This window comes from Sinocyclocheilus grahami, unplaced genomic scaffold (assembly GCF_001515645.1).
Source record: "Sinocyclocheilus grahami isolate Dianchi unplaced genomic scaffold, SAMN03320097.WGS_v1.1 scaffold1304.1, whole genome shotgun sequence".
Taxonomy (NCBI): Eukaryota; Metazoa; Chordata; class Actinopteri; order Cypriniformes; family Cyprinidae; genus Sinocyclocheilus; species Sinocyclocheilus grahami.
Window position 1 is genome coordinate 217,385 of NW_015506483.1, and position 12,557 is coordinate 229,941.

Consider the following 12,557-nt stretch of genomic DNA (forward strand, 5'->3'; position numbering starts at 1 on the left):
ATATTTTTGTTTATCTGTTGTGTTATATTTTTAAATGTGTTTTTTAAATTTGTGTTATGGATGTCACTGTCATTTTACTGCAACACAAATTTACCTGCGGGTATGAATAAAGTAACCTAACCTAACCATGCTCTTACGTTAGTGCTCTCTGCTTGCCTGCTGCGTCACTTGGTTTGGTTGCAGTACGTCCAAAAACAAACAGATATTTATTGAACGAAAGACAAGTTATTTCAAATCATTTAACTCAAGTCCGAGTCAAGTCAATTCAAGTCTTTTATGAATATTTGTCAAGCAAGTCTCAAGTCCTAAAATTTGCGACTTAAGTCTGACTCGAGTCAAGTCATGTGACTCGAGTCCCCCACCTCTGAGTAACAAGCTTGTTGTCAATAACCTGATAGCTTTTAAACAATAAGCATAAAAAGGAAACTTAGCCTAGCTTTGTGAAGACAAACAGAGATGAATGGAGAGTGAAATATATAGCCAGCTGTGATGTGGATGAATGATTCCCTTCTCCTTCATGTGGGTAGTGCGGATCTCGTCTGAACTTGTTCTTGAGAAGTCATACAGTATAACTTCAGCGAGATTGTTGGCAAAGAGTTCACTCAGGTCACTTCCAAATCAAACAGTTTATGATTAACGTGGCGAATTTGTGTATCAAGTTGACAAACCTGAATCTGCGCTGGGAACTAAATCCTCTTGTAAATCCCTGATTGCACAATTCCTATTGAAATGATATGCTTTTGCCCACAGAATTCGCCATCTAATTAGCTTGTGAGCAATGCATAATACTGAATGGACCTTGTATAGAATGCTGTGATAGGCGTCATAGTCCTACCTAGACGTGGATCAGCTGAGAGTTAGCTGATGCGAGCTTGACTAACATGACCTGTCAGAACTAACACTGAATTTTAATTATTAGGTTACTTCCAGAGGTCGCAGCAAGATGTTATTAAGTGAACGTCATTTATTAGATTAGCCTCATTTAAACAGATTTCTACACTATTGACCTGCAGTCCTGTGAAACTCCTCTTTGATGGGTTTGTGCCCAGGAAACAACTCAACAATTCTCAGAAAGAGCGTGAGAGCGACTCACACTTTACTTACCATTGCATACAGCAGCCTTACTAATGTGCTCTGCATCCCCGATGTTATACAGAAAACTACCATTTAAAAATGGTACTGCTCAAATAAATATGCATGTGGATATGCCAACAAAAAAAAAAGTTAATTAATTTAAGTGCATTTCCCCCCCCGTTTTTCCATTTACATTAAGATAAATTGTCTTACCCCATCGGCAGATCATTTTACTTGTTTTAGGCAAAATGTAGTTAAATTCCTGCTCCGGACCAGGTTAGCTTCACAGAGTAAGTTACCACGGTAACTGACTCTGAGTATAAGTTACCTCTCTTTCAGAAACGGGTTTGACTTACCCTGCTTTCTCGGGTTTGACAAACCTCCCATTCTGAAACAGAAAACCCAGAGTTTATCTAATTTCAGGGTTAACATACTCAGAGTTTTAACTTAACCTCCTTTCTGAAATGGGCCTCATGTTTATTGATAGCATTTTATTTGTTTGTGTACTATTTTTATTTTATTAGTTTAGTTTTGCTGTGTGTAAATCAGTCTCCAACAAAGGTGTCGTGTGATGCAGAGGGGAGGACAGTACATTTAAAGTGAGTGGACCTTGGTGAAATAGTGCCGACCTCAATGCCTGCTTCTCAGATTACATCATTTTACAATACATGAGATAAAAATAATGACAATTAAGATTAGTTAAATGTGATTTATTAAAATCCATTCATAAAATAATCAATGAACAAAATAAGAACAATAAACTAAGATAAATAATCATAGGTGAAGCATCAAAGGTTTCAATTTACAGTATGTTTTGCAGAAGTGAGCAATGTAGCCAATCATGGACATGTCTGTTGATTTCTTGAATACAATGAGCAATCAGAGGTGCTTAAGTTAGAATCCATTCACCGCTTAAAGTCAGTTTTTATCCAGCGCTGAGTCGTGCATGCTAGTAAATCCTCTCATTATAACAAAGTGTAGACTGTATGTACAGTGCATTCAGAAAGTATTCAGATCCCCTTCACGTTTTCAATTTTGTTATGTTGCAGCCTGATTCTACAATCATTTAAATTCATTTTATTCTCATTAATCTACACTCAGTACCCCATAACGACAAAGTGAAAACAGAATTTTAGAAATGTCTGTAAATGTATAAAAAAAAAGGAATTATCACATTTACATAAGTATTCAGACCCTTTGCGACAACACTTGAAATTTAGCTCAGGTGCCTCCCACTTCTCTTGATCGTTACTGAGATGTTTTTATACCTTGATTGGAGTCCACCTGTGGTAAATTAAATTGATTGGACATTATTTGGAAAGGCACACAACTCTCTATAAAAGACCTCACCGCCAACCATGCATATTAGTGCAATAACCAAAGGAACTGCCTGCAGAGCTCAGAGACAGGATTGTTGCAAGGCAACAGAGTGGGGAAGGCTACAAAAAATTTCTGCTGCACTGAAGTTTCCCAAGAGCATAGTTAATTTGGTCAACGAATGACATTTTTCACTGTCGAAAACAAGACGATAACGAAATAAAAACTCGTTTTGAATGATAAAAACTATTCACATTTTTGTCAACGAATAAAAATGAGACACAAATGTTAGGGACGGACAATTTGGTGCGGCTGAAAGGTAGCACATGAAACACTGCTTACATTTATATTTTATTCTGTGATAACTCTGGAGTGGCAGGTGGGGTGGCATAGCTTTTTCTTTGGGTGGCAGTTGCCACCCCAATAGATCCACCCCTGAGCGCCACCATGGCCTTATGTAGCCTTGCCACTGATGTGATGTGATGAGAGTGAAGGAGAGTGAGGATAAATCAAATCAGCTTTAGCTTCAGCTATCAAAAACATTAACCGTGATTACGTTGAATGTGATTAATGTAATATTATTATATGTTAAATACAGTCCCAAACACTCTGATTTGGTCTCACTATAAACTATTAAAAAAATATATGTCTCTCTGAGCACCAGATGATCTTACCTCAAATTCTCCAGTTTACAGTGAGGATTCTCCAGTACATCAGGGAGCAGCTTCACTCCAGAGTCTCCTAGTTTATTCCCAGACAGATCCAGTTTTCTCAGGTGTGAGGGGTTTGATCTCAGAGCTGAAGCCATAGCAGCACAACCTTCATCTGTGACACCACAATAACTCAACCTGTAGAGATCAATGACACGCTTCACTTTCTCAGTAGCCCATATGTGTTTTAAAGATTACTAATAAAGCATCTCTGCATGATATAATGTAGCTGTTATTCATCTAATCAGGTTTGCACTCACAGTGTTAAAGATGAAGACAGACACCGAGAAAAGATTAATTTGATCAATATAAATGTGAATTAAATGATATTTCTCTTCAGATATCAGAAATGAATAGTCTTCATTTTGCTCATCTTTCTGCACCTATTTTTTCATCATGTTTATTGTTAGTGCAGGTTTGCTTGTATATTATTTTTTTATTTCATTAGTTTACATTTGGTCTGACTATAAGCTATTTAAATATATGTCTCTTTGCACCAGTTCATGTGACTATCAGAGATGAACTTACCTCAAATTCTCCAGTTTAAAGTCAGGATTCTCCAGTACATCAGAGAGTGGATTCACTCCAGAGTCTCCTAGTTTATTCTCAGACAGATCCAGTTTTCTCAGGTGTGAGGGGTTTGATCTCAGAGCTGAAGCCAGAGCAGCATAACCTTCATCTGTGACACCACACTTCCACAACCTTTAAAGAACAATGACACACTCTTCACACTCTCAGTAGCCCATATATATTTTAATGGTTACTAATAAAGCATCTTTGTATGATATAATGTAGCTTATATTCATGTAATCATGTTGTTATGTCCTGGGGATGTATAATATACATGTGTGTTTTGCCACTTGCTTTCTGTCTCTCTCCCTTATGCTGCTTGCCGTGCAGTTAATTAGCAGCAGCTGATGCTTGTGCTGCAAAGAACAACCACTATAGCTGTGTCCCATCTCAAAGTCTACATCCTTCGAAGGCTGCATTCAAAGACCGAATGTGCCATATTAGTGCAACGAAGGCTGTCCCAATTTGAAGGCTCCTTCAAATGCGGCTTGAAATTGTGTTCTTCGCACAAAAACACTTCAAAGTGGTTTAAATCATTAGTTCTCAACTCCAGTCCTCAGATCCCACGGCTCTGCACATTTTGTATGTCTCTTTTATCTGTTCGTTTCATGGAGGTCTCACCTAACGAGTTGATGTTCTAAATCAGATGTGTCAAATAAGTCCTGAGGACTGGAGTTTGTCCACTGGTTTGAATGTTGACATATCTTACTTAGAAGCCAATTAATAAATAGTTTATACTTTTGTATTATGTACATAAATAGACAAGGGTGAAAATATTTAGACAGGTTGTGAATCCTCTTTTGTTTCCAGACAGTTAAATTTAACTTTTTAAAAAGTCCAGTACAAAAGTTACTGTTGCATGTTTAGTTATATTTACTTATATTTTGATGTTTCATTAAAGTAATGTGTTTGTTACATTAATAAGATGTAAAGAACGCCGGTCACTTTAAGAGTTCGCAGTGAGTAATGACGTTGATGATAGAATGTTTTCACGCAGTTCAGTGATGTGAGGGAAGTTGATGAGAGCAATAAAAAGTAAAATAAGTTCAAGTACGAGTCATCTTTACAGACAGAACAATTGGCGACGAGGATGGCTGATGATTTCCCCGTGCTGTCGTTATCTCCCACGAGCCCCTTTTTGCCCCATCCTGGCGTATCTCTGCTGAAACGGCTGCAGTTCCGACAGCGCAGACAGCATGCTGGTAAGTCAATTGCTCAATATGTCGCTGATTTAAGAGGGCTGGCAAAAACATGCTGTTTTTGTACTTTATCAGATGAGATTATACGAGATCAGTTAATTGACAAAACAAGCAATACACTCGTCCTGGAGAGGCTGTAATTGGAAGATGATGATCTCACTTTAGAGAAAGCAGTAATTCTGGCCTCTCAAACTGAGTCAGCACAGTGTGCTGCTAAATTAAACACAGCACATGAATCAAGTGTGAGCAGTGGGGACATGATACAAGAATGCACACAAGTTCACGGGGCAGAGGCAGATATATCTTTGAGTGCAGACATACAATATGCACACCCTCAAGTTCAGCTGTGATGTGGAAATTGTGGGTCCACTGGACACTCCTCACGTGCACCCTGAATGTTCTGCATGGGGACAAACATGTCGACGCTGTCAAAAGCTGAACCACTTTGCAAAATGGTGTCCGTCTACCCCAGTTCAAGCTCCTACACAACAAAACCCATATGCTAACGCTACAACCCCTGCCATTATTCAATCAATAAACACAAATTCAGCAGGTTTTTCTACTTGCCCTGTTAATATAGCAGATCCTTGTATTCCTCTGCTCCTGGACACAGGGGCTAAAGTCTTGCTACTCAATATGGCCACTCACGAACGTTTCCTGCCACACTTGCCCCTCCAGCTGCCTTCTCTGAATCTGTTTGGATATAGAAGTTCTGCAATCGATGTTATTGGTCTTATACATGCTCCTGTCCAGTATGGCCCAACTTCCCATTTCACAATACACGCCATGGCAGCAATTTCCTTGGATTGGACCTGATTATGAGTCTGGACTTTTCTCTGCTGGACAATAAGGGGGCTCAAATTCTGACTATCAGCTGTCCCTGGCAACAAGAATGGCCAAGGCTGTTTAAAGGCTTTGGGTGCTTGGCTGCATTCACTCACCAGCCTCTCTTGGATCCCACAGTTAAACTAGTCATTCAGCTGCTTCGCCACATTCCGCTGGCACTGCGTGAGGAAGTCACAGCAGAACTTGGCAAATTGCAAGCAGAGGGCATCATCAAACCTGTTGACGCCTCCCCATGGGTGTCTAATTTGACAGTGGCTAAGAAAAAATCTGGCGGACTGAGAGTTTGTGTGGACTTAAGGTCCATCAACAAAGGAGTAATCCCAGATCGCCACCCTCTGCCATCAATCGAAGAACTGACTGCACACTTTCACAGCTCAACAATTTCCAAACTTGACCTCCACCAAGGCTATCCCCAGGTTCCCATCCACCCAGACAGCAGAAATCTTACTGCATTCGTTACACATTATGGCATATTCCATATATTCCAATATTACACAAGTATGCCTTTTGGACTCCGCTTGGCCCCTAGCTGTTTCCAAAAATCATACTGGCTGGTGTCCCTGGCACTGCCATCTACCTTGATGACATCATTGTCCATGCCCTGAATGCATTGATTCACGAACGGCGCTTAAGGGCCACTTTTGCTGCACTCAGTCAACATAATTTGACACTTAACATGGAGAAATGCTTATTTGCAGTACCAGAGGTTGACTCTGTTGGCTTTCGTGTTTCAGCCAAGGGCCTTTCGCCATTACACTCCAATATTGAGGCTATACATCAGGTGCCAGAGCCTTCGTCTGCATCACAAGTTGCATCGTTTCTGGGGATGACAACATACTATATGCATTTTCTACCTCAGTATTCCATGATCACGTAACCTCTCCACCAGCTGCTCAAAAAGAATGCTCCTTGGACCTGGTCTTCAGTTTGTTCCGATGATGTGCACACACTTAAGGAACAGTTGACAAGCCACCCTGTCTTGGCACACTTCAGTCTTTACTGCCCCACATTGGTCAATTTTGATGCTTTAGCTACTGCTGCTGGCTTTGTTCTTTTACAACTCCAGAATGGCATCGAACGGCCTGTGGCTTTTGCTTCTCGTACATTAAGTTTGATGGAACAAAAGTACTCAACTGGAGAGAGGGAGGCTCTGGCTTGCGTGTGGGCCTGCGAGCGATGGCATGCCTACCTTTTATGACCAAAAATTCACCCTTCGAACTGACCACCAAGCCCTCAGTGCACTTATGTCTCCTTCTGGGTCTGGCCACAAACCACTGCGCATGTACCGCTGGAGACAGTCTCCAGCAGTATTACTTTACAATACAGTACACCTCAGGTAGAGATAATGTAGTGGCTGATTTGCTGACCCGTTCTGTCACCACCCATTGCCCCCTGTCAGGTGGCTGAGGACAAGGACCTTATTCAACTAGTGCATGCACCCCTAACAGCTTTCGTCCTTGAAGGAACTCACAGAGGAGTCATCAGCTGATTCCACGCTCTCTGCTGTCTGTGAGTATGTCCTGAATGGCTGTCCAGCTCAAATTACAAAAGATATCCAGCCGTATGCCCAAGTGAAACATGAATTGTCATGCTGGAATGACACATGCTTGGCACGTGGACACTGTGCCATTATCCCTGCTAAACTCAGAGAACGAGTGCTGGCCATGGTGTATGAGGACCATCTTGTCATAGTTGAACTAAAGCAGCGCTCTAGGGATCTTGTATGGTGGCCAGGGTTGGACAAAGACATAAAACAGCTTGTTCGGGACTGTGCTCCATGTCTCGTAAGCGGGAAAACAGGCCCACAAATTCCGCCACCACTGGGGTCTTTACCTTGGCCAACTCGACCTTGGGACTACATTCAGCTGGATATCTGCAGTGAACTCCACGACGTGCCCCATCATTTGCGTTTCCTTGTAGTAGTTTATGATCTACAATCGAAGTAGCCGTAGGTAACATCTGTGGGCTATGTCACATTCAGCTCCATCTTTGATTTTATGGAGTTGCTCTTTGCCCGCTGGGGCCTGCCAAGGACCTTGACGACAGACAATGGCCCTCAACTAGTGTCTGCTGAGTATACCAGCTACATCCAAAGCAAAGGGATCAAATACATACGAACAGCTTACTGTCGTCCACAGTCAAATGGGGGCATAGAGAGATTCAATCAATCGCTGAAAAATGGTCTGAGAGCCCACTTGGCACAAGGCTGCTCTTTCAAGGAGGCCTTGTCTCAGACTCTTCTACACTACAGAGCAGCTCAGCATGCCACCACTGGGGTGTCACCAGCAAAACTGATCCTGGGGCGAGAGCTGGAGTTACCCCTGCACAGATTTTGCCCTCCTACATCTCACGGTGGAAACCCTGTGGTGAAATCCAGGGTACGTTGACAACAGCTCAAAGCACAGAACAGATTCAATGCAAAGAAAAAATTCCAGATTCCCAGGATCTCCCCACTGGACTGGGTGCAGGTTCAGCGGCTATACCAAAAAAACAAGCTCCACACTTTCTGGTCGCAGCCCCAGCAGGTACAAAAGCAGTTAGGTCCAGTTACATTCCAGCAATCGGATGGTTCCCGTTGGTTCCCACATGCCAGTTGACTTAGGAAAGTACTGTGTCCTTCTGGTGCAGATCACATCCGGGACGCTGTGCTCCCATGCCCTCTGATCCCAGCACAGCATCCAGTGACTCTGCAAACAACAACCCTACCACCATCTGCAGCATCGCAAGGCAGGCCTACCAGATCACAGACTTGGCCTGTTCGCTTTCAGGACTACTTAATCAGGGTTTCTGCAGACATGAACAAGTTAAATTTAAGACTTTAAGACCTTTTTAATACCACCTTATATGAAATTTAAGACCTAAACCTGTAATGGAAATACACATTTTATTAGCGTCAGACTTAAGATATTTTAGTGGTAATGAGACCAAAAATAATTAATAAGACATTTTAAGACTTTAAGGACACCCTGTTAATGTCCTTTCACACTTAGTTCACCGGGAGGGGACAGGAAATGTTGCATGTTTAGTTAGACTTATAATCTAATGTTTTAAGTAATGTGTCTGTTACATTAATAAGATGTAAAGAACGCCGGTCACTTTAAGAGTTCAGAATGAGTAATGACGTTGACGCTAGAATGTTTTCATTAGGGCTGGGTAAAAAATATCGATATCTCGATATTAATCGATTCTCATTTTTACGGAACGATATCGATTCTTAAATCCCAAGAATCGATTAGTGTTGCCTATTTTCAGTTAATGACCGGAACCTTGAAGGGCACCTCCCATCCAATATATCACAATAAGCATTGTGCTTTGGTACTTTTAATATGAAAGAGTCTCAGATTTCAAATTCTGTCCATTGTATTGCAGTATTCAAACAATAAATGCCGTTTTGGCGCCGTTTAATGTTGAGTGACAGATCGCTGTAACGCCTCAGATCAACAGACGCAGCAGTGGGTAGCGCACGTGAACTGATCATCTCCTCCACATTAATACCAGCTTCAGCACAAAATAAACATGACTAAACATCCAAAGGTAAGTTAAAAGAAAGGGTACAACTTTACAATCTGTATCCTCTCTTATGTAATCGCTCAATCAGTGTTTCAGCCGTGCAAAGACGTCAATATAACTGCTTGTAAACAATGTCACGTAACGTCACATTTACCTCAGAAAAACATATTTGTGACCACAAAATCATTAGTCAGATAGAAAAATAAAGTGTAGAGAGGGGCATTTTGCTAAATATATGCTCCATTTAACATTCTTTATAAATGTTACTGTTCTTCAATGTTTAATTTATGTTTGAATAAATCCATCAAGTTTTTGACAGCCACCATTTAAATGTTTATATATATATATATATTAAAACATTGAATACTGATATTTGAAATAATTAAAAAAATGAAAAGATACTTTAAATGTGAAATTAAAACCGCCAGTAGGTGGCAGTAAGTCACTGTTAAGTGAGTCATTGCGAATGAAACGAATCATTTTAAACAGTTGATTCATTCGGGATCGAAACACCGTCATGTTGCTCAGAGATGCAAAACAGCGCTGTGGCTTTGTTTGGAATTATTTTTGTTGACGAAATAGTGCAAAAACAGGCAATATGGTGTCTAAAACAGGCAATATGGTGTCTAAAACGTAAGTCTCTTAATAAAACTTCTAGTTTATTGAACTGTTGTAAAAAATCAGTATCACATTTGTATATGGTAATTTTTGGAGAAAAATCTGATCATTCTGAATGTATTTTAATAGACTGAATCATGCCGTGATCAGGCAGAGCACACTCTAAATGTGCACGCGCACTAGACTTCACGTAATGCGTGCACTCTGTAGGTGTTTTGAATGTTTTTTTTGCGTCGTGAGAATATTGAGTAAAATAGCTCACTTGTCATGGTGTTATTTAACTATATCATGTTATGAATAAACTAAACATGTTAAATGTTTACCTCAGTGTGTTTCTTCTGAGTTTATGTGTGCTGTTACGCTCATTTGTTCTGAAGTCTCGAGACAAACAGAGTGAGCCTCAGCGCGAGCTTGTATTCTGTATTCTGCTCATTTTCTGCAATTCTCTGTTGATGCAGTAATTTACCGCGGGTTTCTTCGGTCTGTCCAATGATTGTAAAGTCATTAGGTGCGTCAGACTTAAGATATTTTAGTGGTAATGAGACCAAAAATAATTAATAAGACATTTTAAGACTTTAAGGACACCCTGTTAATGTCCTTTCACACTTAGTTCACCGGGAGGGGACAGGAAATGTTGCATGTTTAGTTAGACTTATAATCTAATGTTTTAAGTAATGTGTCTGTTACATTAATAAGATGTAAAGAACGCCGGTCACTTTAAGAGTTCAGAATGAGTAATGACGTTGACGCTAGAATGTTTTCATTAGGGCTGGGTAAAAAATATCGATATCTCGATATTAATCGATTCTCATTTTTACGGAACGATATCGATTCTTAAATCCCAAGAATCGATTAGTGTTGCCTATTTTCAGTTAATGACCGGAACCTTGAAGGGCACCTCCCATCCAATATATCACAATAAGCATTGTGCTTTGGTACTTTTAATATGAAAGAGTCTCAGATTTCAAATTCTGTCCATTGTATTGCAGTATTCAAACAATAAATGCCGTTTTGGCGCCGTTTAATGTTGAGTGACAGATCGCTGTAACGCCTCAGATCAACAGACGCAGCAGTGGGTAGCGCACGGGCACTGATCATCTCCTCCACATTAATACCAGCTTCAGCACAAAATAAACATGACTAAACATCCAAAGGTAAGTTAAAAGAAAGGGTACAACTTTACAATCTGTATCCTCTCTTATGTAATCGCTCAATCAGTGTTTCAGCCGTGCAAAGACGTCAATATAACTGCTTGTAAACAATGTCACGTAACGTCACATTTACCTCAGAAAAACATATTTGTGACCACAAAATCATTAGTCAGATAGAAAAATAAAGTGTAGAGAGGGGCATTTTGCTAAATATATGCTCCATTTAACATTCTTTATAAATGTTACTGTTCTTCAATGTTTAATTTATGTTTGAATAAATCCATCAAGTTTTTGACAGCCACCAATTAAATGTTTATATTTAAAAAAAAAAAAAATGAGTGACAGATCGCTGTAACGCCTCAGATCAACAGACGCAGCAGTGGGTAGCGCACGTGAACTGATCATCTCCTCCACATTAATACCAGCTTCAGCACAAAATAAACATGACTAAACATCCAAAGGTAAGTTAACAATGTTTAATTTATGTTTGAATAAATCCATCAAGTTTTTGACAGCCACCATTTAAATGTTTATATATATATATATATATATATAAAACAATTGAAGTAGAAAAATTATGTAATTTCTAACTTTATTATTTTAAAAACTTCATTAAGTGTAATTTTAACAAATCAGTCAATTTTAACCTTTAATAGGCTAATATAGTAATGTAGTACCAACTGACTCTCATGTATATTTTACAGCATTAGTTGAGAGATTTTTTTCCTTGAAAAAATTTGGCATGTACTGTACCTGATATAGGCTAGGCTATATCGAAAATAATCAATACTGAATAGAATCGAATCGAATTGGTAATCCAATCGAATCATGAAATTTGTGTCAAAACCCAGCCCTAGTTTTCACGCAGTTCAGTGATGTGAGGGAAGTTCAAGTACGAGTCATCTTTACAGACAGAACAGTTACTGCCGCTCATCAATGGCAGCTGTCACAGTTGCTAGGCGACAAGCGCAATCCTCTGTCCTAGACCGTCCATTTAACAACCCTCGGTCTGACCTTCACAGCCTTCGAAGACGTGGCCTTTGCAGTCTGAGTCCTTTGAAGAATGCTGTCTCTGAATTGGGACATAGCTTATAAGAGGGCAGAAAGAACACTGCTTCAGAGAAGTTCACTTCTCCCCTGCAACAGACTTGTATAAAGCTGTTGAGTGTGAAAACTTGCATGTCCTATTGAATTACAATTGGTGTGCACACTTTGTGGATACATGTGCTCTGGTGATTAAACTGTTGTAGCATTTTCATTCAGTTATAGAAATATTTCTTTTGACTATTGTTACGTATTTAAAGGTCTTGCTTCTATCTCTCATGTTGTTTCGTTTTACTTTATTGGAAGCTGTAGGGTGAGAGTGCCACTTTCTTTTGAAATACTAAATGTTTATCCCTATTTTTTGTTAGTTAGGGAGTAGATGGAAGCCTATTTTGTTTATTTCTTTTCTTTTACATGTATAGGTAATTTAGTTCCCCTCTTAGTAATTAGTAACTAGTTTTTTTTTGTTTTGGGCAGGCCCTCTCCTGAAGACATTGATTGCTTCCAATTTCTTTGTA

At 39.8% G+C, this 12,557-nt stretch overlaps 1 protein-coding gene across 1 annotated transcript in view; it reads right to left on the minus strand.

Annotated features, from left to right (window-relative positions):
• The window catches only part of LOC107569031 (ribonuclease inhibitor-like), a 42,051-nt gene that overhangs the window by 21,908 nt on the left and 7,586 nt on the right, over positions 1-12,557 (minus strand). The window contains exons 3-4 of the mRNA XM_016255028.1: positions 3,630-3,803; positions 3,066-3,239 (exon numbers count right to left, since the gene is read on the minus strand). Of these exons, the coding sequence (XP_016110514.1) occupies positions 3,066-3,239; positions 3,630-3,803 (348 nt within the window). The remainder of the gene's footprint in view (positions 1-3,065; positions 3,240-3,629; positions 3,804-12,557) is intronic.